The sequence below is a fragment of the Astyanax mexicanus genome, chromosome 4, assembly GCF_023375975.1.
Source record: "Astyanax mexicanus isolate ESR-SI-001 chromosome 4, AstMex3_surface, whole genome shotgun sequence".
Lineage (NCBI taxonomy): Eukaryota > Metazoa > Chordata > Actinopteri > Characiformes > Acestrorhamphidae > Astyanax > Astyanax mexicanus.
Genome location: NC_064411.1, coordinates 23695530 through 23721321, shown reverse-complemented (window position 1 = coordinate 23721321; position 25792 = coordinate 23695530). Strand labels below are relative to the sequence as shown.

General features: G+C 37.0%; 5 protein-coding genes and 1 pseudogene across 8 annotated transcripts in view; 3 read left to right on the top strand and 3 right to left on the bottom strand.

The window, feature by feature from the left end:
* The window catches only part of LOC125780501 (zinc finger protein 239-like), a 1096042-nt gene that overhangs the window by 168170 nt on the left and 902080 nt on the right, over nucleotides 1-25792 (top strand). The window lies entirely within an intron of this gene.
* The window catches only part of LOC125801494 (zinc finger protein 239-like), a 296877-nt pseudogene that overhangs the window by 68526 nt on the left and 202559 nt on the right, over nucleotides 1-25792 (top strand).
* Nucleotides 1-25792, top strand: part of LOC125801190 (gastrula zinc finger protein XlCGF26.1-like) — a 305433-nt gene that overhangs the window by 140125 nt on the left and 139516 nt on the right. The gene's annotated exons all lie outside the window — the stretch shown is intronic.
* Nucleotides 1-25792, bottom strand: part of LOC125801305 (zinc finger protein 501-like) — a 221371-nt gene that overhangs the window by 120896 nt on the left and 74683 nt on the right. The gene's annotated exons all lie outside the window — the stretch shown is intronic.
* Nucleotides 1-25792, bottom strand: part of LOC125801365 (zinc finger protein 239-like) — a 362996-nt gene that overhangs the window by 333060 nt on the left and 4144 nt on the right. The gene's annotated exons all lie outside the window — the stretch shown is intronic.
* The window catches only part of LOC125801330 (zinc finger protein 239-like), a 31422-nt gene continuing 24323 nt past the window's right edge, over nucleotides 18694-25792 (bottom strand). For both annotated transcript variants that reach the window (XM_049477876.1, XM_049477875.1), the window contains exon 2: nucleotides 18694-20875. In XM_049477876.1, coding sequence (XP_049333833.1) covers nucleotides 19692-20711 — 1020 coding nt within the window. In that variant the 5' untranslated portion in view covers nucleotides 20712-20875 and the 3' untranslated portion in view covers nucleotides 18694-19691. The remainder of the gene's footprint in view (nucleotides 20876-25792) is intronic.

Genomic DNA, 25792 nt, shown 5'->3' with positions numbered 1-25792 from the left:
ATGTTTTGAAATTTTTTTTTTTCTTATTGTATAATCAAAATGAAAATTTGATTAAAAGGGGGGAAATGTGAGGGAAAATCAACATTTTATTCATGTATTCATAATCAATTACACTGATTATTCATTCATTCAGTATTATTACTCCCTGTAACAGAGTTGATTACTGTATTCTTGTATTACACTATATTCTTGTATTTTATCATTGAGTGTTATGTGAATTTATATTCTCTGCTCCTGTGATAAGGCTAAGAAGAGAACCCAGTTTTTGCCTGGAGACAAGTTTGTCAGAGCAAATGGAGTTTTCTGATTTATGAATTATTCTCTCCTAAAAAGCTTATCATCTGTTATACGTGCGGTTTCTGTTCCTCTTTTTGAGAGAACAAGAAGTCCAGTGTTTTTTCAGCATCTTTTCTCTTGTTTTGGTCCATATATGGTAGTATATGGTCCAAAACAGATCACGAGGGGGATTGCCTCATGCATGAACGGGGACAGGTATAAAATTGCCTGCCGAGACAGAAAGGGGGGCTCTCCGAATTTCCTGACTTCCTCATCTGCTATCGCTTGCTTGCTGTATTTTTTCCTTTTGCAACTTCAAAATAAAAACCTTCTCTTTTTGGCATCCCGGCTCGTTGACTGTCATTTGTCGATTTCCACGACAATAGCTTAAAATAACTAAGAAATGTTAGACTTCTGTCTTTGTTTTTCACATTTTCCCCCTTTTTTACACAATCTTGTTGCTTTTATTTAGCTCACTACTACTACTAAGGATGGCTACATCGCTGTGAGAGATATCCTGATAGAGGCCAAAGGTGCCACTGTAACAGTGCCACTGTGGATAGAGGCAGCCACAGTTCCACTGGAGACAGGACAAATGGTCCGCATCACCCATGTCAAAGTTGAAAAGAAAACAACTTTTGCCAGACAGTTCAACTCCACCAGCTACACCAATTTTTTGGTCAGTAATATTTACTTTTCAATCTTCATATATATATACCCTAAAGGATGGGTGAGGGTAGCTGTGGATGGGGTGAAGGCATAGGCGTAGGAACCGGGGGGGATGTCCCACCCAATATTAGAAACAGGTGGATTTGTCCCCCCCAAAAATGACATCTTTTCGCTCAGATCAGGTGTACTATTAATGAGAAGACAGACCGGACCAATCACGAAGCTGGTTCAGGTATTAAGTCCTGCCTCTCAGTAGAAACAGCCAATCAGCTTGCTGGTTTTGCGCCGCGCGAAGGAGAGGCAGTTTGCTGTTTGGAAGCCCCTCCCCCTCGCTGTGAGATTTAGCAGCGGGATCGGGACACAGCAGCTTCAGCTGATTTTAAAACAGATCTGGATATACGGAGATTTTTCTAAAAGAAAGGTAACGGTAGGTTAACCACGTCAACTGTGATGATATGTTTCTGATAGCTGGTTAAAAATACACGTCTCTGAATCAGCCCACAGATTAAACACACTGTGATTAATAAACTACAGCTGTCTTAGTGAGTTAGCTTAACTTTGGAATGAGCTAGATTGGGAGTCAAGGTAAAAGAAAAAAAAAACTATATATGTAATGTTCAACTTGCCCTGTACCTGATCAGCTAATCACTGTTTCATTTTCAATTAATTTAGGATTACAGGACTTACTGTGAGCTATAATGAACGAATATTCATTTAGCTAACTAGTTAACTAGAAGCCAGATGTAGTGGATAGCCAGAATTTAGTACAGTACTTTGTGTTTGTAGTTTAAAGCAGTTTCTTAACCCCGATCACTGCCCCAAAAAATTTCCACCTGATCCAGCTGATCAGCTAATAAACAGTAATTTACTGAGTTTACCTGTTAAAATCCTTTAAAGTCAAAGTCAAAGTCAAAGTCAAAGTGGTTTTTATTGTCATTTCAGCTATATACAGAGTACACAGTGAAACGAAACAACGTTCCTCCAGGGACCATGGTGCACATAAACACAGTGTAGACAGAACAATAGTGCAACAGTACAAAAGTGCAGACAGACAATACAACACAATACAGACAAAGAATAATAAATAACAAGACAGTGTGCAAATTTAGCCCCCTATGGAGCCTAAATTAATCATGTATATCCAAAGAGTAATTTGACCATGAACTGCATTAAACTGTAGGAAATATTTTAAATGGTATGCCTATTTTTTACGTTTTCATCTTTAAACATACTATTTCATAATTTCTAATGGGTATGTGTTTACTGTATTTAATATCTACCAAAAATGATTCAGTAAGTTCTATAAACTTATACGTTTCAAGCACTGTGAATCGGTCGATTCTCTAAAAGAGTCGGGTCTTCCCTGAGGATTGATTTCATGAAACAGACGGTTCTTTCCTATGAATCAGTGGGACTGATTCGGTTCAGTAGAAGGATTCGCCCCTCGCGAAATGGCGCTACTCTAAATTCTAAGGTAAGTTGCCGAGTTGTGTTTGACTCCTCGCTCTCAGCTAAATACCCATTTTACTGAACACACCGCCGCTAAGCCCACTCCCTGTGATCAGGGCCGGATTAAAAGAATGGGCTGAAAGGGCTGCAGCCCCGGGCCTCGCCACTAGGGGGGCCTCTGGTCGCTAAATGTCAAATGACAAAAATTAATGGAAAAAACGAAAATTACAAGCAATAAAAAAGGAAAGAGCGACAGAATTATTACAGAAAACACCCAAATTAACCAACGTGGAGTAGTCAGCCTGCTGTAGCAGCACCAGCACCACCAGCAAAGATGCGCTGCGCTGCTCTCTCTCTCTCGCTCATCCGCAGGGCGGAGCTGAATTCAGCGTGAGTCTACAATAATAATAATATAAATAATATAATACAATAATATAAAACTCAGTTTAGTTAAATAAATGAAGATGAGTGAGGACCTGTAAAGTTAATCGAATATTGTCAAATATAAAGGATAGGTTGAGGTTTTGATGAGCTGTTTCAATGACTTGAAACTGAAACTAACTGAAACTTTTATTATTCTGCGCACTATAAGAAAGCCTTTGATTGTGTTTTAAACAAGTTTTTATTTTATATTAGTTATTGTTTTATTCATCTGAAATATTTTTATTATTTTATTGATTAAATAATTTTTTTCTTCATAAGATATACATTCTTTATTTTTTATGTATCCAGGCCCGGAGTGGCTAATCGGGAGATTCGGGAGGATTCCCGATGGGCCGGCTCGAGTTTGGGCCGGTTGGACGGAAAAAAATAATTTACCCATCACTTATCTAATCTTATTCTTGCATTCATTTCCATTCAACTACGTATGCATTCTCTATTCATCTGACAACATAGCCTCTACTTCGCAGTAGATTAGATGGGTTTAACCATCTGAGGGAATTCTCCTCTCCCAAATGTTTGAGTTGGTTGCGCCCACGAGTGGTCTTTTCTGAAGCGATAAAATTAAATACAGCAACAGAATAACACGAAGCGTCAGTCGGCTGTGATGGAGGGTAAAAAGAGGCCAGGTGGAGCCGAAAAGGCCAGATAAAAAAAGGAGATGGAAGAAGAAGCTGCCAAATGTGCAAAATTAACAAACTTGTTTTCCAGAGGACAGACTCTAGCTGCAGCCGGTAAACAGAGATATGGAAATAATCTTGAATTGTCAGCTATTGCGCAATGTTTGCAATGTCGATTTAGCGTAGTTTATTTTGTAGAGCCCAATACACATCATTAACCTCTTAACACGCCCTGGCCCGCTGACGGGCCGGAAATATGTCATAATTAATATCTTTATTTCCCTATTTTATATCAATTTTTCTGTTTTTATTGAATGGTATTAGCTTATTAGCGTCTAGCTTGTTAGCATACAGAACGTCTCCCTGGTCTTTTAAATGAATGTTGATTTATTAATTTAATAGCTGTATCTAAGCCAGACAGACACTGTGATTTTTTTAATCGGGTACTGAGAGCTCATCCGCATGTTTGAATAGTTTGTCCTGTACAAAAACGCAGGTGATTTATATGCTGACACTGTAGTCTGACTGGCAGGCTGAGAGACTGAACGTCACGCAGCCCCAAAGCAGTAGAATTAGCGCCAGATCCCCGCAAGCCGTGCACCTGTTAATCCACCTGCAGAGCTTCAAACGCGCAGATGAGCGCATCACTTTCCTCGGCCGGGTCGGCTCCAGGAAATAGTCTGTGATGTATTCATCTGTTTTTCAATACTATTTTAATTTTATTTAAAGCTATGGCATGATAATCACCATATAGCTAAGTAACCAAGTATTATTGGTAACGAAAATGCTCCTTAACTGAAACTAATAAAAATGGTAACTAATAGAAAAACTAAAACGAACTAAAATTACAGATTGAATACCCTCATTTTCGTGTTTGTTAATTTATTTATAATTGATTTATATAAATGTGGTATATCATGATATATATCGTTATCGTGATATAAAAAAATCCTTATCCAGATGTATGATTTTTTCCCTTATCGCCCAGCACTACTTCTAAGTAATATTAATTAATAAAATTACAATTTTATATCTGATTTAAATTTGAATGAAACATGTTTAAGTGAAGGGTGTTCTGTTAACTTACCAACATATACTTGTACTTATATGCAATAAAAAGGCTTTGTAAGATCTAGCTGCTGTTTTATTTATTCAAATTCCTGCTCCATGGAAAAAATGGGCTGGATTTGGGCAAGAAACTCCCAGACTGAAAAAGGGGCCCACTCCGGCCCTGTATGTATCCATTTTAATGATCTTTTTAAAGTGTCCTATTTTTCCTTTTTTGCGTATATATTTTATTCGTCTATAGTAAATGTATAGTAAATATAAGTAAATATAGTAAATCAGTTTTTAGTTATTTCTAATCAACACCCACAATATCATCGTCCATCACGATGTTTCCCTGTAAACATCGTCATCTGCCAATTAAAGAGCAGTGTTGGGAGTAACGCCGTTAAAATAAACGGCGTTACTAACGCCGTTACTTTTTTCAGTAACGAGTAATCTAACTAATTACTCTGACTGTAACTATAACGCCGTTACCATTTTCGACACTCCGTTACTGCACGTTACTTTAGCAGCTGAATGAACTTTTTTTAACTTTGCGCATACAGACAAAGAGCCCTATCATACACCCCGCACAAGGCGTGTAGCGTGGCGCTTTGCCACCCGTCAACAGTCTATTTTTAGGCCTTGCACGCGTCCTTAAAATAGCGTTGGACTTTGGAATATATTAACACCGATGGGCGTGGTGGTCTGGAAATGATGTGTGTTGAGGTAAATTTCTGGCGTGTTTTTATCTTGGCGGCGGAAAAAAGCTTAGCGCGATTGCTCACCCTGCGCTCCAAAATACTCCATACCATCACATCTTTACCACATAAAAATAAAACACACCCAGAGCCTTCAGCAATCAACTATGAAAAAATATATATACTTAAAAATCTGCACTGTAACTATAAATTATTATTAGTTATATTTATTTCTGTCAGTTATAAGGATTTATATTTATGTTTAGTACACAGACTAAATAACTGTAACTAGGCATTCTGCTGTTTAAAAATTTCAACAGATGCTTATTCTCACTCAAATGCTGGAGTTTTGAAATGGAAAATTAAAAGAGAAAATAATTTTGACTGAACATAAATTTATTTTAGTTAACTTTGCTATTATTTAACTGAATTTCACTTTTATATCTGAAAAACAAAGCACATTGTCAATCTGGCGCGTGGTGCTGCCCGTCAATTATATAAAAGTTAAAACATTTGAAATACACAGAAATATAACGCTATATGTTAGCATTCGTTTCTTATCACCAGGGCAAATTTATTAAAATATTAAATATATTAATTCATGAATTAAAATCTCATCCAGCGCTCTGAAATGTCAGGCACGCAAAGTGGTGCTTGGCGCAGCGGCGCGGCATTGCGCGCAGAATAACCTCTGTCTTCTAAAAAAAGTTTTTATAAATAAGATCTGACAAGTATACTAAAATTAATGTTATTAAACTTACTAAAGCCAACAAATGTACTGTTAATTAATAAAGAGAAATCAGGCAAAATGCGCTGCGCCTCTCTCTCTCTCTCTCTCTTTCGCAGCACGGAGCTGAATTCAGCGCGAGGCTATAAATAATTTACAACTCAGTTCAGTTAAATAAAAATAAGTAAGGACCTGTAAGTTAATCAAATATTGTCAAATATAAAGGATAGGTTGAGGTTTTGGTGAGCTGTTTTCATGATTTGAAACTGAAACTAACCGAAACTTTTATTATTCTGCGCAAAAAGCCTGTGATTGTTTTAAATGAGTTTTTTAATGGATTTAAATGAGTTTTTTTTAACGGATTGTTGTTTTTGTCCATTCTTTTGTTTTGTTTATATATACATTTATTTCTTTGAGTGTGGTTTGGTTTGTTTAATTTTTATCCCCAGACTTGTATTTGTTTTTTTCCGTTTTTTTTTTTCAGTATTACATGTCTTAGTAATTTTCTTTGGTCCTGTGGAGTTTTTCGTTTCTTATTTTTTTTTATTCGTTAGACTATATTTTTGTCAACATTTTGGGTTTATTTTTGTTTGTTATTTTTCTAATAATAATAGTAATTACATCATTTATTTTCTTTATTTATTCTTTATTTATTTATTTTTACAGGGCGAAGTAACGCAATAGTTACTTTTACTGGTAACTAGTTACTTTTATAGTGGAGTAACTCCGTTAGTAACTCAGTTACTTTTTTGGAGAAGTAACTAGTAACTATAACTAATTACTTTTTCAAAGTAACGTGCCCAACACTGTTAAAGAGACATCGCCCAACCCTAAATTGAATTTAAATCATGTTACCAGTTCACTTTAAACGGTAGTCTGTCATAGATTGGTACTGTGTACGCCGTCGCTGATGTGTCTGTGTGTTTGTGTGAGGTCATGCATCAGAACATGATATGAAGGGCCTCATCCTGGTAATTAGCCCTGGGCCTCAAAAAGTGTTAATCTGGCACTGGCTGCATCTAATTATTTAGCGGTTTTATATTTTGACTGTCAAATTGACCTGGTTTGCTATGGCCATTGTTTGTAATAAAGAATTGCCTGAGTGGTGGATTTGTTTATCTGTCTTCTCCCTCTCCACTGTTATCTGTGAGTTTCAAGGTTTTGTGTGATACTGACAAATGGTAAAAGAGGAAGCCACTAAAGACACGCCCATCCGTCCGTCTGTCTGTCAATCTTCATTATAGACTAAACAGCGCATGTTTAGTGCTGATTCATATGATAAAAGAAAACATCTAACTAAACTAACTAAGGGATTAATCTGAAGATGGGCAAGTTTATTTACTATAGCTATTTATAGGCAGTATCTCAGTAATGCTGGTCTGTACCGTGTCTAAATGGGATGATTGGTGTGACCCACATTATCTCATCAAGGAACCTCTGAAATTAAAATATCAGTGCAATGTCTGATTTACATTCATATATAACAGAGCAGGGAAGGGGTTCTGATTGGTTAAGTCCACTGTCTATATTGAAGCTGGACCAATGGGCTGCACTCTCTAAATTGTGGGCCGGTCTCTTAGAAAGAAAAAAAGGGAGAAAAAAAACTGTCGGCCCACTGGGAAAATGCCCGGAATGCCAAATTACCAGTCCAGATCTGCAGTGCATTAACAAACAGCAACGGCACTCTTAGAAATCACACTGCAGGGTAAACACTAACTGTGCTATAACACAAACATCAACTGAGGTTCATGCTATAATGTAAGATATTGGCAGTGGTAACCTAGAGTTCCAAATATGGGCATACTGAGGACTATAGCGTGACATACAACTTTAGTAGTCAATATATCTTTCATATTCCATGGTTAATGAATTAAGAGTTATATGATGATTGAAAACTGACACAAACTGAAACTTTTGTCTTGCCAAAATCTGACCTTTCTATGTTCATTAAATGATCAATATTTCTGCAGTGAATAAAATTTATTTTCGTAAATTAAACCTCATTTGGGAGGGTTTCAGATTTCACATGAGTCAGTTCTAAAACCAATGGATGAATTTAAAGTCAGGTTATAAGCTTTTGTTTCCACAACATGGATAAGCGGCAGAACTTCTGTCTGGGACTGTATACCCCAATAGGTGTAAGACATTTAGACTAATATGCATACTAACCTTGGTCCCAAAATAAGGGTGGTGTAGCTTCTAAGGTCTATAGGCTTGCCTCAGCAATCCTGAAGAGGGGAAGGCATCAGACAAAAGCTAACCTGTGGGAAGAAAAGAAGTTTAACAAAGCTTAAGTGTTTATATACACAGGTAGAAACTGACATATAAATATTAACAATGTTTATTAACTTTACATCCATCGTTAATCACATGCTATTAAGAGTGGGGCTATCAAGGGAGCCTTGTGGCCTCCATAAAGACAGTTTTAAATATTTTAAATGTGTGGGCAGGAATGAATGGCCAAGAATATATATTTTTTATTATTTCAATACATTATACGTATGTGTGTGTGTGTGTGTGTGTGTGTGTGTGTGATACACACACACACACACCTGCTGTAGGAATGGTATGTGAGCTGCAACAAACCTGTGCAAAAAGCATAATAAAAGGATAACAGAACTGCATCACTGGTATCCAACAACTGAACACAGAATCATCTAAAGTTCACACTATGACCTAATGGCATTCAATATCAAGCATTCCACATAGCCTGGTCATCACTTTTTCAGTTTCCTTCAATGAGAGTTAGGCAGTCATCTTCACAATGATATACTAAACATTTATTCTATTACTCCAGCAGTCATTCACAGTAACAATAACCTAACTAGCTAGGTGTTTTATTAGGACGAGCTTGAAGCTGGCAGTTTAAATTTCAAATCTAAGCTAAGCTCTGGTTATTATGGCTGTAATAAATGTAACCAAAAAGGCGAGTGGCTTAAAAGGGCCACATATCAGCAGACAGATGACCTCACCTTACGCACAGATGCCTCTTTTAGGAACCAATATCAGCCAGAGCATCACAATGGAAATACACGACTGGTCAGTTTGCCGATTGATATGGTGAGAAGTTTTCCTGTTGATTACATGCATCAAGCCTGCCCATAGACTGTATATAGCTGGACAGAGCATCGTCTCTCAAAAGTGAAGCCACCACAGGTCAGGCGCCCCCTGCTGTTCGGCTGCAGAAAGCTGTATAACCCCACCCACCCCCATAGGTTTCAATGACAAAACAGACAACTTTCAATCACGTTTTTTTCTAATATACTGTAATTCTACCTCCTTTATTTAAATGCAACAGCTAGTGTAACCTCTGCTTATATTGTCAAATTTTTATATTCCCACAGAATTTTTTTTTAAAGCGTTATTCAGCTCTATTAAAAAAGGTGTGGTTATTGAAAAAAGGGCTGGGTTACACCTAGCCGGGGCGGGACCAATAACAGACCGTCAGCAGAACCTGCATCATGTTCTTCATGTGCTTACGTCAAGCAGTAGACTAGTACTAGTAGTTAGTCAAACGTTTAGCTAGCTAACTGTACTACCGTTTTTATTTTTTATTAGCTAAACTGAATTTAGATTGTTGTATTAATAATGTTGTGTTCTGCTGTTAATTGCTCTAACAGACATTCTGGACAAAGATCTTTGCAGTTTTTTCGGTACGTTTGCTGGCTGTTTTCCCCTCACTCCTGTGTCTGTGTGCATTTTATTTTATTAATTATCAAGATCTTGGGCGAACCCTTTAATCTCGGTTGGATTTTATAGCTAGCTTAATTTGTTAGCTAACATTAGTGTAGTTATCTAACTAACTATATTCGCTAGACTCTGTAGAATTAATATTTTAACTTGGTCATTGGCTTCGCCCGTCACCGGTGCGTGCGGCAAGCTGACCCAGATAGCATGAAGGCTCTGCCCGAGATCCGCTGATGTACAGCAGCACTGGCTTAGACTCTGCATAATCCGTGCAGAATTTAGCCAAATGTGCTCAGTGCTCAGTCTCAGCGGCAAAATTAACTGAGCTTCAGTACCGGATTCGTCTCGTTGTTTAAAGCAATAACTAGTCCTGGCATTCACTGCCGTTTGGTAATGTTTTTTTTTCGCTGTATTTTATTCACTTCCACTTGCTACATACAGAACTATCATGTGGCTGGGTACACGGTTAATATCCATAACGTGCACGAACTGCACTGTTACTATGAAAATATTAATCTTATCGTGCTGCAGATAAATTCTCCGCTCGGCTCGACTGGACTCCGCTCCGCTCGGCAGACTGTGTGAGCTCTGTGGAGGCAGCCCTCAGGGGCAGGTTTATTTAAATGAGTAGGCTGTCTCTCCACAGTCTTTCTCCCTCTGGTTTCTCAGACTCTGGTTTCTGAATTGCCAAAATGGCGGAAGATTTTGGCTTCATTTTCATTGAATGAATGGGAACGGCGACACGGTGTCCATCTTTATATACAGTCTATGAGCCTGCCTAGGAGTCATGGAAAAACTTCTGCACATGTGGAGCAGGGGAGAGAAAGGTTTCAGGATGTCTTCTGTCCAAATAGAAGAAGTGAGCAGTAGGCTTGTTCACATAAATAGTGAAATCCCCTCCATCTTTTCCCGCACTCCTCGAGGCCTATGAGCTTGAGAGATGGAAAGCAACAGAGTTCAGGCAATTCATGCTGTACACAGGAAAGATAGTGTTAAAAGGAATATTGAAGAGAGACCTGTACCTCCATTTCCTAAAATTCAGTGTGGCAATGTGCATCCTAGTTTGTTCCTCACTTATCAAACAGTACGCAGTGTACGCACAAAACCTCCTTCAGTACTTTGTCAGCAGAGGGAGGGATCTTTATGGAATAGAATTTGCTTCATATTACGGAAGATGCTGTGTTATGCAATGGGCTGGACAACTGCAGTGCTTTCAAATTTGAAACATACCTGCATACCTTGAAGAGAATGGTACGTAGCGGAACACACCCCCTCACACAGATTGCCAACCGTATTGAGGAAAGAAAGTCAGCACCACTTCATGACCTTGTAGCAAAAAAACCAAGAAGCATTAAGGACAGAGCACACTTGCTTGAAGGTGAGGAATGTTGTGAAGTTATAGATGAGATGGAGAAAGATGGAAAGGTCCTTTGTCGAGTGTACCATCATCCTGCACCCCTCTTCATGGAGCCATGCACCTCGTTTCTCATTGGGGCTTTCAGCTTCAAAGAAAATACCACTACAATGAAATGGATCACCTGTGATAAAATTGAGAAGAGAGCCATCAGGCTTCACATAGAAGACAAATCTATATTTATGGACATATTACATCAAGTGTAAACAAAATATACCATTAAGATTAGATGGCGATAAGGCACCAATTCAACATTAAGTAATTTTAATTAAATCAAGGAACTTTTTAAGCCTTAAAAATGATTAAAATGGATATTAGATACCAAGACACCATGTCTGAAAATGTCACTTTTATTATATTCAATTAGAAGATCATGCCTGAATATTATGCCTATTTTGACTTCCATGGTTCCATTATCTGACAATAGCAGTCCTGCAGTCAGATAATGAATGCTGGTGAAGGGATAGTGAATGTCAGAACAGGCATCATACACACCTAAAAAAACATTTTGAATAGAATATACATTATTTTTGCCATGTGAGTGTACTGCTATGCATTGTAAAATGTCTCTGATTATCTCTTAAAGTTGTATTAAAATGAACACATACTGTCTTTTCTACAGAATGTACTGCATTGTGGAATTTACTGAGGAAAATCTGGTTGGCATTGTGGCTCAATGCTGGGCCTATGAAGAAAATGGTGTATGACAAATATTTGTAATCATTATAACAACTGTTATATTGTTTATTGTTATTAATATCACAGAAATACAATTACTGTAGCTGTGTGCATGCTGCATGTATTTCAGCAACAATACAGTTACTGGCCGCCAAATAACCCAACCAAAAGAGCAAAAAAGGAGGACACTCTTGATGAAGACAACTGGATTTCCATAAAAATCAGAGTCTTTGCCACCACATGTAAAGCTGAGCTTCCAATCATGCACACACTCTATGAGAAGTGAGAGAATACACATTATTTGGTCAATTTACTGTACAAATGTTTGGTGTTCAAATGTTTGAATATCTATAGCATTCTTCAGTAAATAAAAAGCCTTTATTAGAAAATGGAAATAAAAACTTTATTCCCTTGATGCTGACAGAAGCTGCATTGAGCAGTTACAATAAAGACTTTTTAATAAAATGTTGACTGCAGTGGATATTCAATTTTACATTACATATTACTGTAATTTATGAGATTCAAAATGAATGATAAAACCTTTCAAACAGATTCAGGACTATGGTCTGGAATTATTATATAATTACACAGTGGCTTGTATGATCAGTGGAGCTGACAAAATAGATAGCGAGGTGGAGGTGGTCATAACATTCTTATGAGTAATTATAAGTAATTACTGTTACCATTTGACATTCAGGTAACTTTGAAAAAGCCCTCAAATGGAGCAGAACAGCACAAATCCACTTTTGATACTGAAGAAGAAATTGTATTCCATCAAAAAGGCCAACAAAAAGACCCCTGAAATATAATGACAGCAGTGAAGGTAGGCAGCAACTTACCAGAAATTTCACACTGGATATACTGTATGTCTAAGTGCTGCTGAAATGAAATGAAACAGAAAAAAATGGGTCAGTGTCATATCATTCACAATTGTTAGATAACAGCACATTTATTCACTACTTTTTTTTTTAGATGAGAGAACTTTGCAAACAAAGTATAATATGGAGCCTTTGACTAAGAAAAAAACAAAAGGTATATATGATAGTTTAGTAAAAGTATATATCAATCAGTGGCTCAAAACAACGAAAGTGGTGAAAGTGGTGAGTGTTTAAGTGGTGAGTGTTTAATTCATGTTTAAATGTTTACTTACTTATATGGCCATTGAATATAATGTTAAATATGCAGAACAATAGATGAACTAGTTACAGACCTGGCCCACATGCACCACATTCTTCTGGCCCGATTGCAGTTTGGAATGACTTGCCAATTCTGGCCCAACTAACATCTGCCATTCTCTAGCCGGATTAGAAACAATTGGCCCAGTTATAGCCCAGATGAAAAACCACAACAATGCCATACATCTATGACATGTTTAAGTAATAGAATACATTACTTAAATAACGTCAAGCTATAACTTAAGAATTTTAGTGCAATTCACTTTAAGCACTTACTTACTAACCAATTACTAAATATTTTAAAATAACTGAAAAACACAATAATTATTTCATCTTTTTTATTTAATGTATACACATTTAAATGAAGATGCACCTAGACTTATGAAATGTAAATGTGATCAAGTCTAAGTTTAACTGTAAAAAAATGACATTAAAACGATGTGTGTAAAATGACAAGATGTCAATTAAATTACAGGTACAATATATGACTAAAACAAGAACAATCACATTCAGATAAGTGTTATTTACAAATAAAACTATTATAATTTAATAATATTAACAATAAAATATAAAACTATTGCTTAAGTATATTCATTTGTTTAGGAAGAACAGCTGCATGGTTCGGAATAAGGAAATATATTTAGTTACATTGTTTAAATTGATATAAAGGGGGTCACTTTATTTACTTATTTATTTTAACTTAGGGACTGATGAGGAACTGAATCCCTCTTAAGGCTGAGGTCAGACAGGGCTGCCAGAGTCACTGGTCAGAGATGCGGCCAAAAATGCGGCTGGGAGTAAACAGGATTTTATTGGAATATCTGAATTTTTAGCTGTGTGTGATAGTAATGTTCTGAAACGTGCTGAAAGTGAGCGTTGAGATTGGCTCAGTTCATTGGTAGTCAACATCCTATCTAAAAGGGATCAGCTGTTCTATTTCCCCAATTACAGCTCCTTCCCTCCATTCCTCCTCCTCCTCTCCTCTCCTCGATTCCTCCACCTTCTTCCGGGGTAGGAGAGGAGGAGTAGGAAAGGAGGAGTAGGAGAGGAGGAGTAGCAAAAGTTTCTGGACGCAGCCAATCTGTCTCATTCAGACCCGTCCTCACTGCCCCGCCCCTAGTCTATTTAAAATGTCTACTGCAAGCAACGGATTCATTTAGCCAGACCTTCCAGACCAGCTTAATGCCGGAATCGGGCCAGACTGAAAGTGCACTAGGGGGGGGGGGGGGGGGGGGGTTGGGGGTGTTCCAGTAGACCTGTAAAAAGAAAAGAGAATGTTAATGTATTGTATTATGTCTTTCTGTGATTGTACTTACCTGTATTATCCTAAGATTTTAGTTTTCTATAAATAACTGTTTCTGTGATCTTAAGAGTGATCTTAAGAGCACAGCGTTTCTCAACCTTTTTTCTATCACGACACCCTTTAAATATATGTGAGATGTCAAGGCACCCCAGTTGAGGGGGGGGGGGGGGGGGGGGGGTTGCTGGCGCAGTACTTCAGGTGAGAACGAGGGGTGTTGCTGGCGGAATATGAAATAAAATAGCGCGTCACACTTAGCGCGAAACCTGCTGACTTTTCAAACGAGTGAAATACCCTGCTACACTCACTGCTGAACTACCACTGGATGAAGAAGTTAATGGCTCTAATTCAGAGTTATCTGAATCTGCAATCTTCTTTTTAAAAAACGTTCCATGCTAGCGTGAGTGCTTCACACAACTCTCTCAGTGCATCGCGTGGGGGACAAAAAATTTACAGTGTGTCCCAATTTAGGGGCCGCATCCTTCAGAGGCTGTATTCGAAGACAGATTGTGTCACAGCTGCGCAGTAATACACCGCCTCTGTGGGTCGCATCCTTCAGAGTATGCTGCCTGTGAATTGGGAAACACCCCGACACAAGCTGACTCTGGAAAGGAAATATGCACGTGAGGCGCAATATTTTGACGGCACCCCCGATGAAGCCAGACGGCACCCCAGGGTGCCGCGGCACCCTGGTTGAGAAACACTGGTCTAGCATAATGGTTGCTTTAATCCACTTATTCCAGACAATCCTGAGCTAAAGTGTGAATTAGTGTAATGTATTGTTTTTTGTTTGTTTTGTGTATATAATGTACTGTAATGACGGGAAAAGTATGCCTTGTGTGGCTCAAAAATAAACCAATAAATAAAACAATTTGCGAATTAGCGAGTCTCTTGACATTCTTATTAAGAATCAGGTTTGTAAGATAGCAATGAACATCAAGACACGCCTTCCGCAGGGTGTACGATAGGGTCCATAGACAGATAAATAGATACTAAACTATTATACAATGATTATTTGCCTCTATGAATCTATGAATTTACCAGGTTACCTACATTTTTACTTTATAAATTTTTTTTTACAGATTCACCACTTAAGCCTTTTTGGTGGGGCCAATCCAGGAGAGTGTGTCCGGAGAGTGATGCGGGCAGTTGCAACAAATGTTGTCTGGAGCCACTACAGCCTTAAAGGAAAGAGGGAGAAGCTACCCCTGATTGGCACCACCGTGAGGACTAACTAGTAGTCCGCCCTAATAAAGAAGCAATAATAATGAAGGTTACCTACCCATTACCAACCGACAACTATTAGCCGACGTTCCTACAACGTGGTCACAACGTGCTGGGACCGCCAAGAGTTACGTTGCCACAACGAATCCGGGAATTTCATTTTACCGGTTGTCACAACGTAGGCGGTTACATTGCTGTGACGAAATTTTGGTCACCAAGTTATGTCGCGCACATGTAACGCCAACGGTATTTGGTTAGCTGGGTAATGTTAACTACTTTATTTCAGTGTGAAATGTTTCAGCTAGCTAGGTTAGCTAATGTTAACTACTTTATTTCATTGTGGAATGATTTATCTAAATAGGTTAGCTAATGTTAACTACTTTATTTCAGTGTGGAATGATTTAGCTAGATTGAGTAACTAAATGTTAACTACTTTATTTTAGTGTGAAATGTTTCAGCTTGCTAGGTTAGCTAATGTTAACTACTTTATTTCAGAGTGGAATTGCTTAGTTAGCTAATATTAACTACTTTATTACAGTGTGGAATGTCTTAGTTAGCTACATTAGATAATGTTAACTACTTTACTTTAGTGTAGAATGTTTTAACTAGGTAGGTTAGCTAATGTGAACTACTTTATTTCAGTGTGGAATTATTTAGCTAGCTAGGTTAGCTAATGTTAACTACTTTATTTCAGTGTGAAATGTTTTAGCTAGCTAGGTTAGCTAATGTTAACTACTTTATTTCAGAGTGGAATTACTTAGTTAGCTAATATTAACTACTTTATTACAGTGTGGAATGTCTTAGTTAGCTACATTAGATAATGTTAACTACTTTACTTTAGTGTAGAATGTTTTAACTAGGTAGGTTAGCTAATGTGAACTACTTTATTTCAGTGTGGAATTATTTAGCTAGCTAGGTTAGCTAATGTTAACTACTTTATTTCAGTGTGAAATGTTTTAGCTAGCTAGGTTAGCTAATGTTAACTACTTTATTTCAGTGTGTAGTGTTGTAGTTAGCTAGGTTAGTTAATGTTTAATTTATTTTAAGTGTGGAATGATGTAGCTAGCTAGGTTAGCTCATGTTAACTAGTTTATTTAAGTGTGGAATGTTTTAGTTAGCTACATTAGCTAATGTTAACTACTTTACTTTAGTGTGGAATGCTTTAGCTAGGTAGGTTAGCTAATGTGAACTACTTTATTTCGGTTTGGAATGATTTAGTTAGCTAATGTTAACTATATTTCAGTGTGGAATGTTTCAGCTAGCTAGGTTAACTAATGTTTCCTCTTTTATTTCAAAGTGGAAAGATTTAGCTAGCTATATCTTAGTTAGCTACTTTATTTCACTGTGTAATGTCTTATTTAGATACATTAGCTAATGTTAACTTTTTCAGTGTGGAGTGTTATAGTTAGCTAGGTTAGCTAATGTTAACTACTTTATTTCAGTATGAAATGTTTCAGCAAGCTACTTAAGGTAATGTTATCTACTTTATTTCAGAGTGGGATGTTTTAGTTAACTAGGTTAGCTAATTTTAACTATATTTCAGTAGGGAATGTTTTAGTTAGCTACTTTAGGAAATGTTATCTACTTAATTCCAGTGTGGAATGTTTTAGTTAGCTACTTTAGCTAATGTTAAAGTGGACATGAAACACTTCAAGTATTTAGTATAATTCGCAAGATGTGTTTTTACTGTAACAAATCTTATAAGTTTAACAGTTGTCAGTGAAACTGAATTAAAATAATAAGCAATCTTACCATCATTTTTTAAGTACATGTAGCGCCATCTTGTCCCAGCGCTGAAAGTGACGTCTCGAGGTTGGTTCTCCAACGCCTAACATATTAATAACTATTAGCCTACACTGGTTCCTTAATGGATAATAAAAGCCAAGCCAAAAATGTATGCAAAGGGGGCACCTTTGTATTGGCTCTGGGTGTAGCAATACTGGGTGTAGTATAATTTTATAGGGTTAGCCACCATGCTAGGGTTAGTACTTTCTACACAAGGATTATGGAGGAGAGGGTTTTTTAGTCAGGAGCATTAAGTTAGTCGTTCGCTGGACAAATAAGCTGAAGTCCGAGGTTTTTTTCCTCCTTTTTAATTTTAACTCTGAACAGCTGGGATGTACAGATCTTCCGACTGGAGTTACTATAAAAGCAGCAGCTGTGAGCCTGAGCAGCTGTAAGCTTTGAGGCACATCAAAAAACAGCTCCCCTCCTCACTGGACCCTCTGCAGTTTGCGCATTGTCCAAACAGATCAACAGACGATGCCATCTCTACTGCCCTCCACCTGGCTCTCACCCACCTGGATAACAAAGACTGCTTTGTTCGAATGCTGTTCATCGACTTCAGCTCATCATTCAAAATCATCATCCCTCAGCATCTGATCGGAAAACTGAGCTTGCTGGGCCTGAGCTCCTCTCTCTGTAACTGGGTTTTGGACTTCCTGACTAAGAGACCACAATCAGTCAGGATTGGAAACAACACCTCCAGTACCACCATACTGAGCACCTGCGCCCCACAGGGTGTGCTCAGTCCACTGCTGTTCACTCTGCTAACTCATGACTGTACTGCGAAGTACAGCTCATACAGACGAGTCAGCATACAGAGAGGAGGTGCAGTGGCTGATGGACTGGTGCAGAACCAACAACCTATCTCTAGAGGAGATAAACTCTAGTCTGTGCAGTCGAAGCAGTCCTGCAGCACAGCGTCTCCGTCACTGGGCCACACAGTGATGGTCTTCTGTGTGGGTTTGGAGCGTCGCAGAGGGGGATGGTATGCGGGGACCAGCATGATAGAGATGTGGTCAGAGAGCGCGGAGGAGCTGTAGTCTGCCCAGTGAAGCTCGTGTATTATTGTCCATAGTTGCTGTTTTACTGACCAAACTGTCCTTAAATCCTCAAAAGTTCAGTTCTGCGTGGGGCATGTGAAGTTGGGTTCAGAACCGGCATAAAAACAGCTCAAAATAGGGTGAGAGGCCGCTGCACTTGGTCAGTAAAAAAGCAAATGCTGTGTTTGGATATTTAGCTAGGCTAGCTACCAATAATAATGGTCAATATCTCAAATGTAGAAGTTTGTGAATGACTATGCTTTTCAAAAAAACAAAACAACATAATGAAGACAATTTCAATCTGAAATTGACTATTATGTTTCACTTCAACACAAATACATTCCACACTGGAGTTCTCCGTGGGCACCTTTGAGTATTTAACAAATAATAACATGACAGTCTCAGTCCTATAGGTTTAATGTAAAACATATGTTGAGAAAACACAATGAGATTGCAGATCTGCATTATAAAAGCCGTTTATTAAAACACAGATGAGTAAATATAGAGGTGAAGCAATACAAAGATAATAGTTTGTAATGGATAAAAACAAGTATATTTATATAATTATAATTGGATATTCTTAGTAAATTTGGAGATTAAAAAACCTTAAGCAACATATAATATTCAATAAGGAAAAGATAAGAGAGTATAAAACTTGAGTAATACAACACAGACAAATGAGACACCAGCAGAGGGAATGAATGAGCCCATAACCTTACTACACTACACAAGCCTGAAGTGGGTTGATTTCAGTATGGGAACTACGGCTGGAGCGTTTTATTTAACCTCTGAAAAGGATTTTGTTGGCCTCTCTGCAGAGTCTGGATGCTCCTCTGGTCCACATGGCAGTACCCGAGCCCAGTGTCGCCTCTCTGTGGCTTTGAGTCTCACTTTTGGGAGCACTCTCTGGAGTTCCTCAGGTGGTGTTTTCACTTCTTCTTTCATACAGATGGGCCTAGCGATTAATAGAATTATTCTAAGCTATGCTAAGCTTGGGGAACTGAGGATGGCTTCCACAAAGTAAAAACAGAGATACTAGAAATGAATAGAAATAATAAAATCTGCATATACTAGAAAAGAGATTAAAAGCATTCAAATCATAAACTCTGAAGATTTGGTCCTAAACGTTTAGTTGCCAGCTAAGAATCCTACTCTAACTATGACATCAAAATTTTAAAGACTACATTTTTTTCCCTTCTTCAGAACTGAACTCCTACTGTAACTACCCTAAAAACTGAGCTCTGTCACACAAAGCATGTCCTAGAATATCAAACATTCAAGAAAACTTAACATGGAATTCAATAAACATGATCGCTGGATAAGATTCATTTTGCTGAACCTGTAAAATCCATTGTTAAATTCAGTTCATGTTTGATTCTGGTGGAACGTGTCCCAATTGACAAAGTGAAACATTTGTGTAGGATAAGGTGTTCTGTCCGAAAGACCTTCGAAACTAATTTAAGATGGAGTTTTCTCTCCTGTGTGAATGCGCTGGTGTTTTTTGAGTTTACTCTGCTGAGTAAAACTCTTCCCACAGTCTGAGCAGTGATACGGTTTCTCTCCTGTGTGAATGCGCTGGTGTATTTTGAGTTTACTCTGCTGAGTAAAACTCTTCCCACAGTCTGAGCAGTGATACGGTTTCTCTCCTGTGTGAATGCGCTGGTGTATTTTGAGATGACTCTGATGATTAAAACTCCTTCCACAGTCTGAGCAGCAATACGGTTTCTCACCTGTGTGAATGCGCTGGTGTTGTCGGAGATTACTCGGTTGAGTAAAACTCTTTCCACAGTCTGAGCAATAATACGGTTTCTCTCCTGTGTGAATGCGCTGGTGTTTTTTGAGGGCACTCTGTTCAGTAAAATTCTTCCCACAGTCTGAGCAGTGATACGGTTTCTCTCCTGTATGAATGCGCTGGTGATTTTTGAGACTACTCTTTTCAGTAAAACTCTTCCCACAGTCTGAGCAGTAGTATGGTTTCTCTCCTGTGTGAATGCGCTGGTGTTTTTTGAGAGTACACTGTTCAGTAAAACTCTTCCCACAGTCTGCGCAGTGATACGGTTTCTCTCCTGTGTGAATGCGCTGGTGTATTTTGAGATTATTCTGTGCAGTAAAACTCTTCCCACAGTCTGAGCACCAATACGGTTTTTGTCCTGTGTGAATGCGCTGGTGTATTTTGAGATTATTCTGTGCAGTAAAACTCTTCCCACAGTCTGAGCAGCAATACGGTTTCTCTCCTGTGTGAATGCGCTGGTGTATTTTGAGATTATGCTGTGCAGTAAAACTCTTTCCACAGTCTGAGCACCAATACGTTTTTTGTCCTGTGTGAATGCGCTGATGCAGTTTGAGATGACTCTGTTGATTAAAACTCTTCCCACAGTCTGAGCAGTGATACGGTTTCTCTCCTGTGTGAATGCGCTGGTGTTTTTTGAGATTACTCTGTTTAGTTAAACTCTTGACAGAGTGCTGAAGTTTTTCCATGTCGGGACTTGGCTTAATTTGTCTGTTAAACGTAGCAAACTGTTTCTGCGTGTTCTGGAGATTCTTCTGGATGGCTTTTGCTTCACCTCTTTCAGCAGTTTAACATTGCTCTTAGTTAAATATCCTGGTTGTTGGTGATGATTTTCAGGAGAATATTTTCATTTCTGGAAAAAACAAAGAAAAATGTCCTTGAATATTAAAATACAAGCAGGTAAATTAACTGAAGAGAACTGCCCAAATCAGTTAAACTATACTGTTAAAACTACTAAGACATCTTTATTTACCATAAAAGCTTCTGTACTTTTATCCCATTCTATGTCCATAGTGTAAGGGGGCGCTGGTGGTCCTCCAGCCACTAGAAGGAGGCCACCTTGTGTCACTCACAATAATCAGTCTGACACCTGTTTAATGCCTTTTTAAGGACTGCCAACTGTTTTGATGGACAGTCTTGATTCTGTTTTGGTCTCACTGAAAGAAAGAGTGATGTTATCCTTTAATCTGAAGCTTTGAGGCGTGTGCCAAAAAAACAACATGCTACAAAATATTAGCCAATTTTGACAAAATTATTTGTACATATTAAAGGAAGAAGTTACTGATGTTGGAGAATACTTTGCCAGTTTATATCCAGTTCTGTGTAGAAATATGAGACTGTTGCTTGAGTCACTTCAAACTACCCCAACAAATAGCACTTACCAAATTTTACTCAAAGGTCAGAACTATTGGGTACGTTTACATGCAGCCTAATAATCCACTAACAATCAGATTACTGGCTCAACCGGCATAGAGCACGTCCATGTAAACACCTCAGTCGGAATAGAATAGTCCGATTGAGGCCATTCCGAATACAAATTTTATCCGATTGAACGAGGTGGATAATCCTTTAAATATTCAGATACAAAGAAGAATAACAGCCTTGTAAACACCTGTACCCAATTACATTCCCAGTTGGAATTTTAAAGTAGGTTTGCGCATGTACCACAGCGTTTAAGGGACACTCTTAAAAATAATCAATAAAACAGTTCACTTTGAGATTAAAGTTTTATATTAGGAGAGGAGATATATTAGTATTAAATATTTGCTGTTAAATAATCACCATCAGTTATCTGCATGTAAGATGCTGATTATTAATGCTGTAGTGTTACAGTTACTGTACATAATACAGTGTCCAGATTTTGCTGTGGTAGCCTCCCAGAAGACCTGCGCAGAGTATTTTGTTCCTTAAAAAATAAATACATTTAGTAAAATAATAATAATAATAGTAAACTTTATTTATAAAGCACTTTTAATATATTAAAATTCAATGTTCTTTACATACAGAGAGGTAATAAGGAAACAAATTAAAAGGAAAAACACAGTAAACTATGTGACTATGATATTAAAATAAATCAATTAAAATAAAAAGTAATAAAAATGTAAATCAATACATAAATCGATGCATAATAATACAAACACAAATTATTAAAAGAAAGTTTATTAAAAAAATGTCTTTTTGAAACTGTTTACTGATGCTGCTTGCCTGATCTCAACTGTTAAACTGTTTCATTTCTTTGCTGCATAAAAACAAAAAGCCTCCCCTCTTCTCTTCTTTTCTGTAACACTATGTAAAACAGTGTATACAATTATAATAGCTGGCCTAAAATAATTATATTACAATGTTTTAGGATTTTTTCTTTGGTCGCAAAACTTGATCTAAAAGGCAGCCGAAATGTCCGTGCAGCACCGCGCGCTCTCCCGGGAGGCTTCTCGTGGCTACTGAAACGACACCCACCACGGGGAAATCTGCACACTGTCTGTGCCTCGCTCTTACACTGCAGCTCACGCAGTTACAGCGACATTTCCTTTAAAATACTACCACTTTATTCTCGTAATATTACGATTTTTATCAAGAAAAATAGATAAAGGAGTAATAAATCAGTAATTACTTGGGTTTTTTAGATATAGCTGTGCAGTATCTTTAGCAGACTAGAGAGCAGATGATGATCGAAAGCTCATTACATCAAGAAGAGACTTGAGACTCGACTTGGATTCGTGACCATCTCAGATACCAACTGTAAACTCTGGAAACATAGCTAGTTATCCAGTTGCTGTTGGTAAATATCACGGAATCGTGTATTTCATATTTAATTTAAAATTGAATAAAAAACTTTAATGACAAAATGAACTGAATATGATGAGCTTTCATTTAACTGATCAACAGTATCATTTTGACTACCCCAAAGAGAAGCACTTACTCCTTGTATTAAATAATCAATGCTTCAAGGGATGCCCCAACTTGTTACATTTCAATTTAGGTAATGGCTACAGTTACAGTGACACTCAGAGATAGAAATGTGCACCAGTTTATCAGAAAAATGTATTTCGTTGTTAGTCACTTCAAACTACCCCAACAAATAGCACTTACTAACTACTGTGGAAAGATCAGTGCCGTTGTTTGAGTACCAATTCTGACATTGATTCCAGTAGACACTTTTTTTAAATCTAAATTTCATTTAAAATAATATGGTAACATTTTCTTTGCATTTACCTTCTTGCAGTCCTGCAGATTCCTGAAAAGGAGATCGTACTGCAGCAGATCTTGTTTGTTGCTCACCTTGTTTAAAGTCTTACTATTTCTGTATTCTGAAAGCTTTCCATAAATTGAGGTCATTCACAGCTCCTCCCTGTAAAATCACTCTCTGACATCACAATGGACCATTCTGATTTCTATATAGAAGGGTACTTCACACGTGTAAAATAATTTAAAACTTCATATGCAAATATCAGTTTTAAATGAATTAATTGAGTTTGTTTGTTGATAGAATGGTAAAAACAAGTTTACCATCAACAGTGAGTCAAAGCCATCTGGTACAATTTTAGCATTTATTACACAGTGTTATAAAAGTTGTATCAATTTAGTGTAAATTTTTGGTGTTAACTTACATGGTAAATTTTGTCAGTACAAAATTGTTTGAATATCTGTGGTGACCATCACAAATTGAAGCATTGATTATTTAATACAAGGACTAAGTGCTTCTCTTTGGGGTGGTTAAAATGGTCCTATTGTTCAATTAAGTAAAACCTCATCTTATTTGGTTCATTATCAGTAATCATATGAATCAGAACTACATGATTTCATTATATTATATCAGTGATTCTTGAGATGAGGGACAAAAGATGTCCGGGAGATCAAACTCATTGTAATTCTTAAAATGTTCTTTAAAAACGTCAAATAATTAGATTAAACAATGAAATAAGAACTTATTTATACCACAAAATGTGAATTAAAAATTAAAAATGTATATTTATGTACATTACATGATTAAAATCGTGTCCGGAGTTTCTGTCATCACCATAAGATTTTTCTAAAAATGCAAAAAAACAGGCATTATATTGGCCAAATCACACTCTAAGAACCACTTTTTCACTTCCTGTTTGGTGGACGTGCCCTGAGGCCACTGCTCTAGTAAGTAAATATTTCTCATATTTTTCCTTAATTATCTTCTCTTACAAAACCAGCTATGTCACAACCATATAGTGTCAACACCATGTTCGATAAAATTCAAGGTTTATGTGATTTTAGTTAGAAATAAAAGTTTAATCTAACTTTATTGTTGAGGCCACGAGCAGCTGGTGATAAACAAGATGGCTTCTGCAAAGAAATCACGTGTTATGATAAAAAATTAAAGATTTCGTCAACTCCATAAGACTCCGTCAGACGTCAACTCCGTAAGAAATTTTGTAATGAGGACCTTTTCAATCAGTTGTTGCCAGGTGTTTAAATTCATGCCATGATATAAGATGAGTTCAAGATTTTTCTTTCCATTTCCAAAGGCTGAATTAATGAACATTCTTAATGTTTTTCTCCATGATCTGTATATTTGATGAGTTTATGGACTGTTCAAGAGATCTGATATGCCTACTGCCAAGTTCCTGTTTTTAAATTGGGTGCGAGTGCAAAAAATAAGGATTGATATTAAATATCCTTTTATCCTGAAATGTTACAGTTGATAAGTTGAGTTTTTGAAGTTCAGTGGTCATGTTAAATGAAGTTATCTCCAGTTCTCTTCTAACGCCTCAACACTGTCAACAGCTCGTCAACTCCATAAGATGAGTTTTCTGTTCATTTTTGTTTTTAAAAAGACATTTTATTACATTGTCTCATATTAGCTCAATAAAAACATTTCTTGTTCTAAATAAATTTGTAATTTCTGTGTTGCTGACTATCATTGTTTGTTTTTGAGATTAAAAACTAAATGGGTGAATGTATATTTCCCCAGTTATAATAATCGGCAGCTTGATAATATATATTTTTTAAAGTAATAGTATTAGTTTAAAAACATTAATTGAATAACTCAGATTAACATATCATCCAGTAGTTAAAATAATTGCAATAAGTTTATTCAAAATACATATTTTTATGTTTCTTTGTGTCTCATGGTGTTGACAAAATCCCAGGCTTGTCCATCAAACATGAAAAAATGTTAAAAATATTAAACCTGGGAGATTGAATTTCAAAGCATCTAAAGGACAACACCTGGGCCAACTATAATATATAAATATATTTTGAAAAAATCAACATTTTATTTTTAGAAATTAAAAACCCATTGTCTCAAGAATCCCTGATATACCAATAGAACTATGATATTAAGAATCACTTGTTAACATAGGGTTTCTTGGTGTACTCTTACATATTGAAAGAATCCTGAAGATTTCTTAGTTCTAATGGATCTTTGTATCAAAGAAAGTGTTGAAAGGAAATGTCACAATTTCTACTTTAACAATAGTTCTGACCTTTGAGTAAAATTTGGTAAGTTCTATTTGTTGGCGTAGTATTAATCCTCCTGTTACCTTCAAATTTACTAACAACTTTTATGTTTGGGGTCAATTTGACCTACAGAAAATTATTATATATTAATAACATTTTACCCAAGATTGTCATGTGCTATATTTGTTTGTTGACTACTTGAATAGCCATTTAAAACGTTTCTTAAAAAAAACATTTAGAATGAAAAAGATTGTATGTTATCAAGAATAGTAACAAGTATTATGTTTGGGGCCAATTTGACCACAGGAAAAAAACAAACAAGCAGAAATTCATGCTC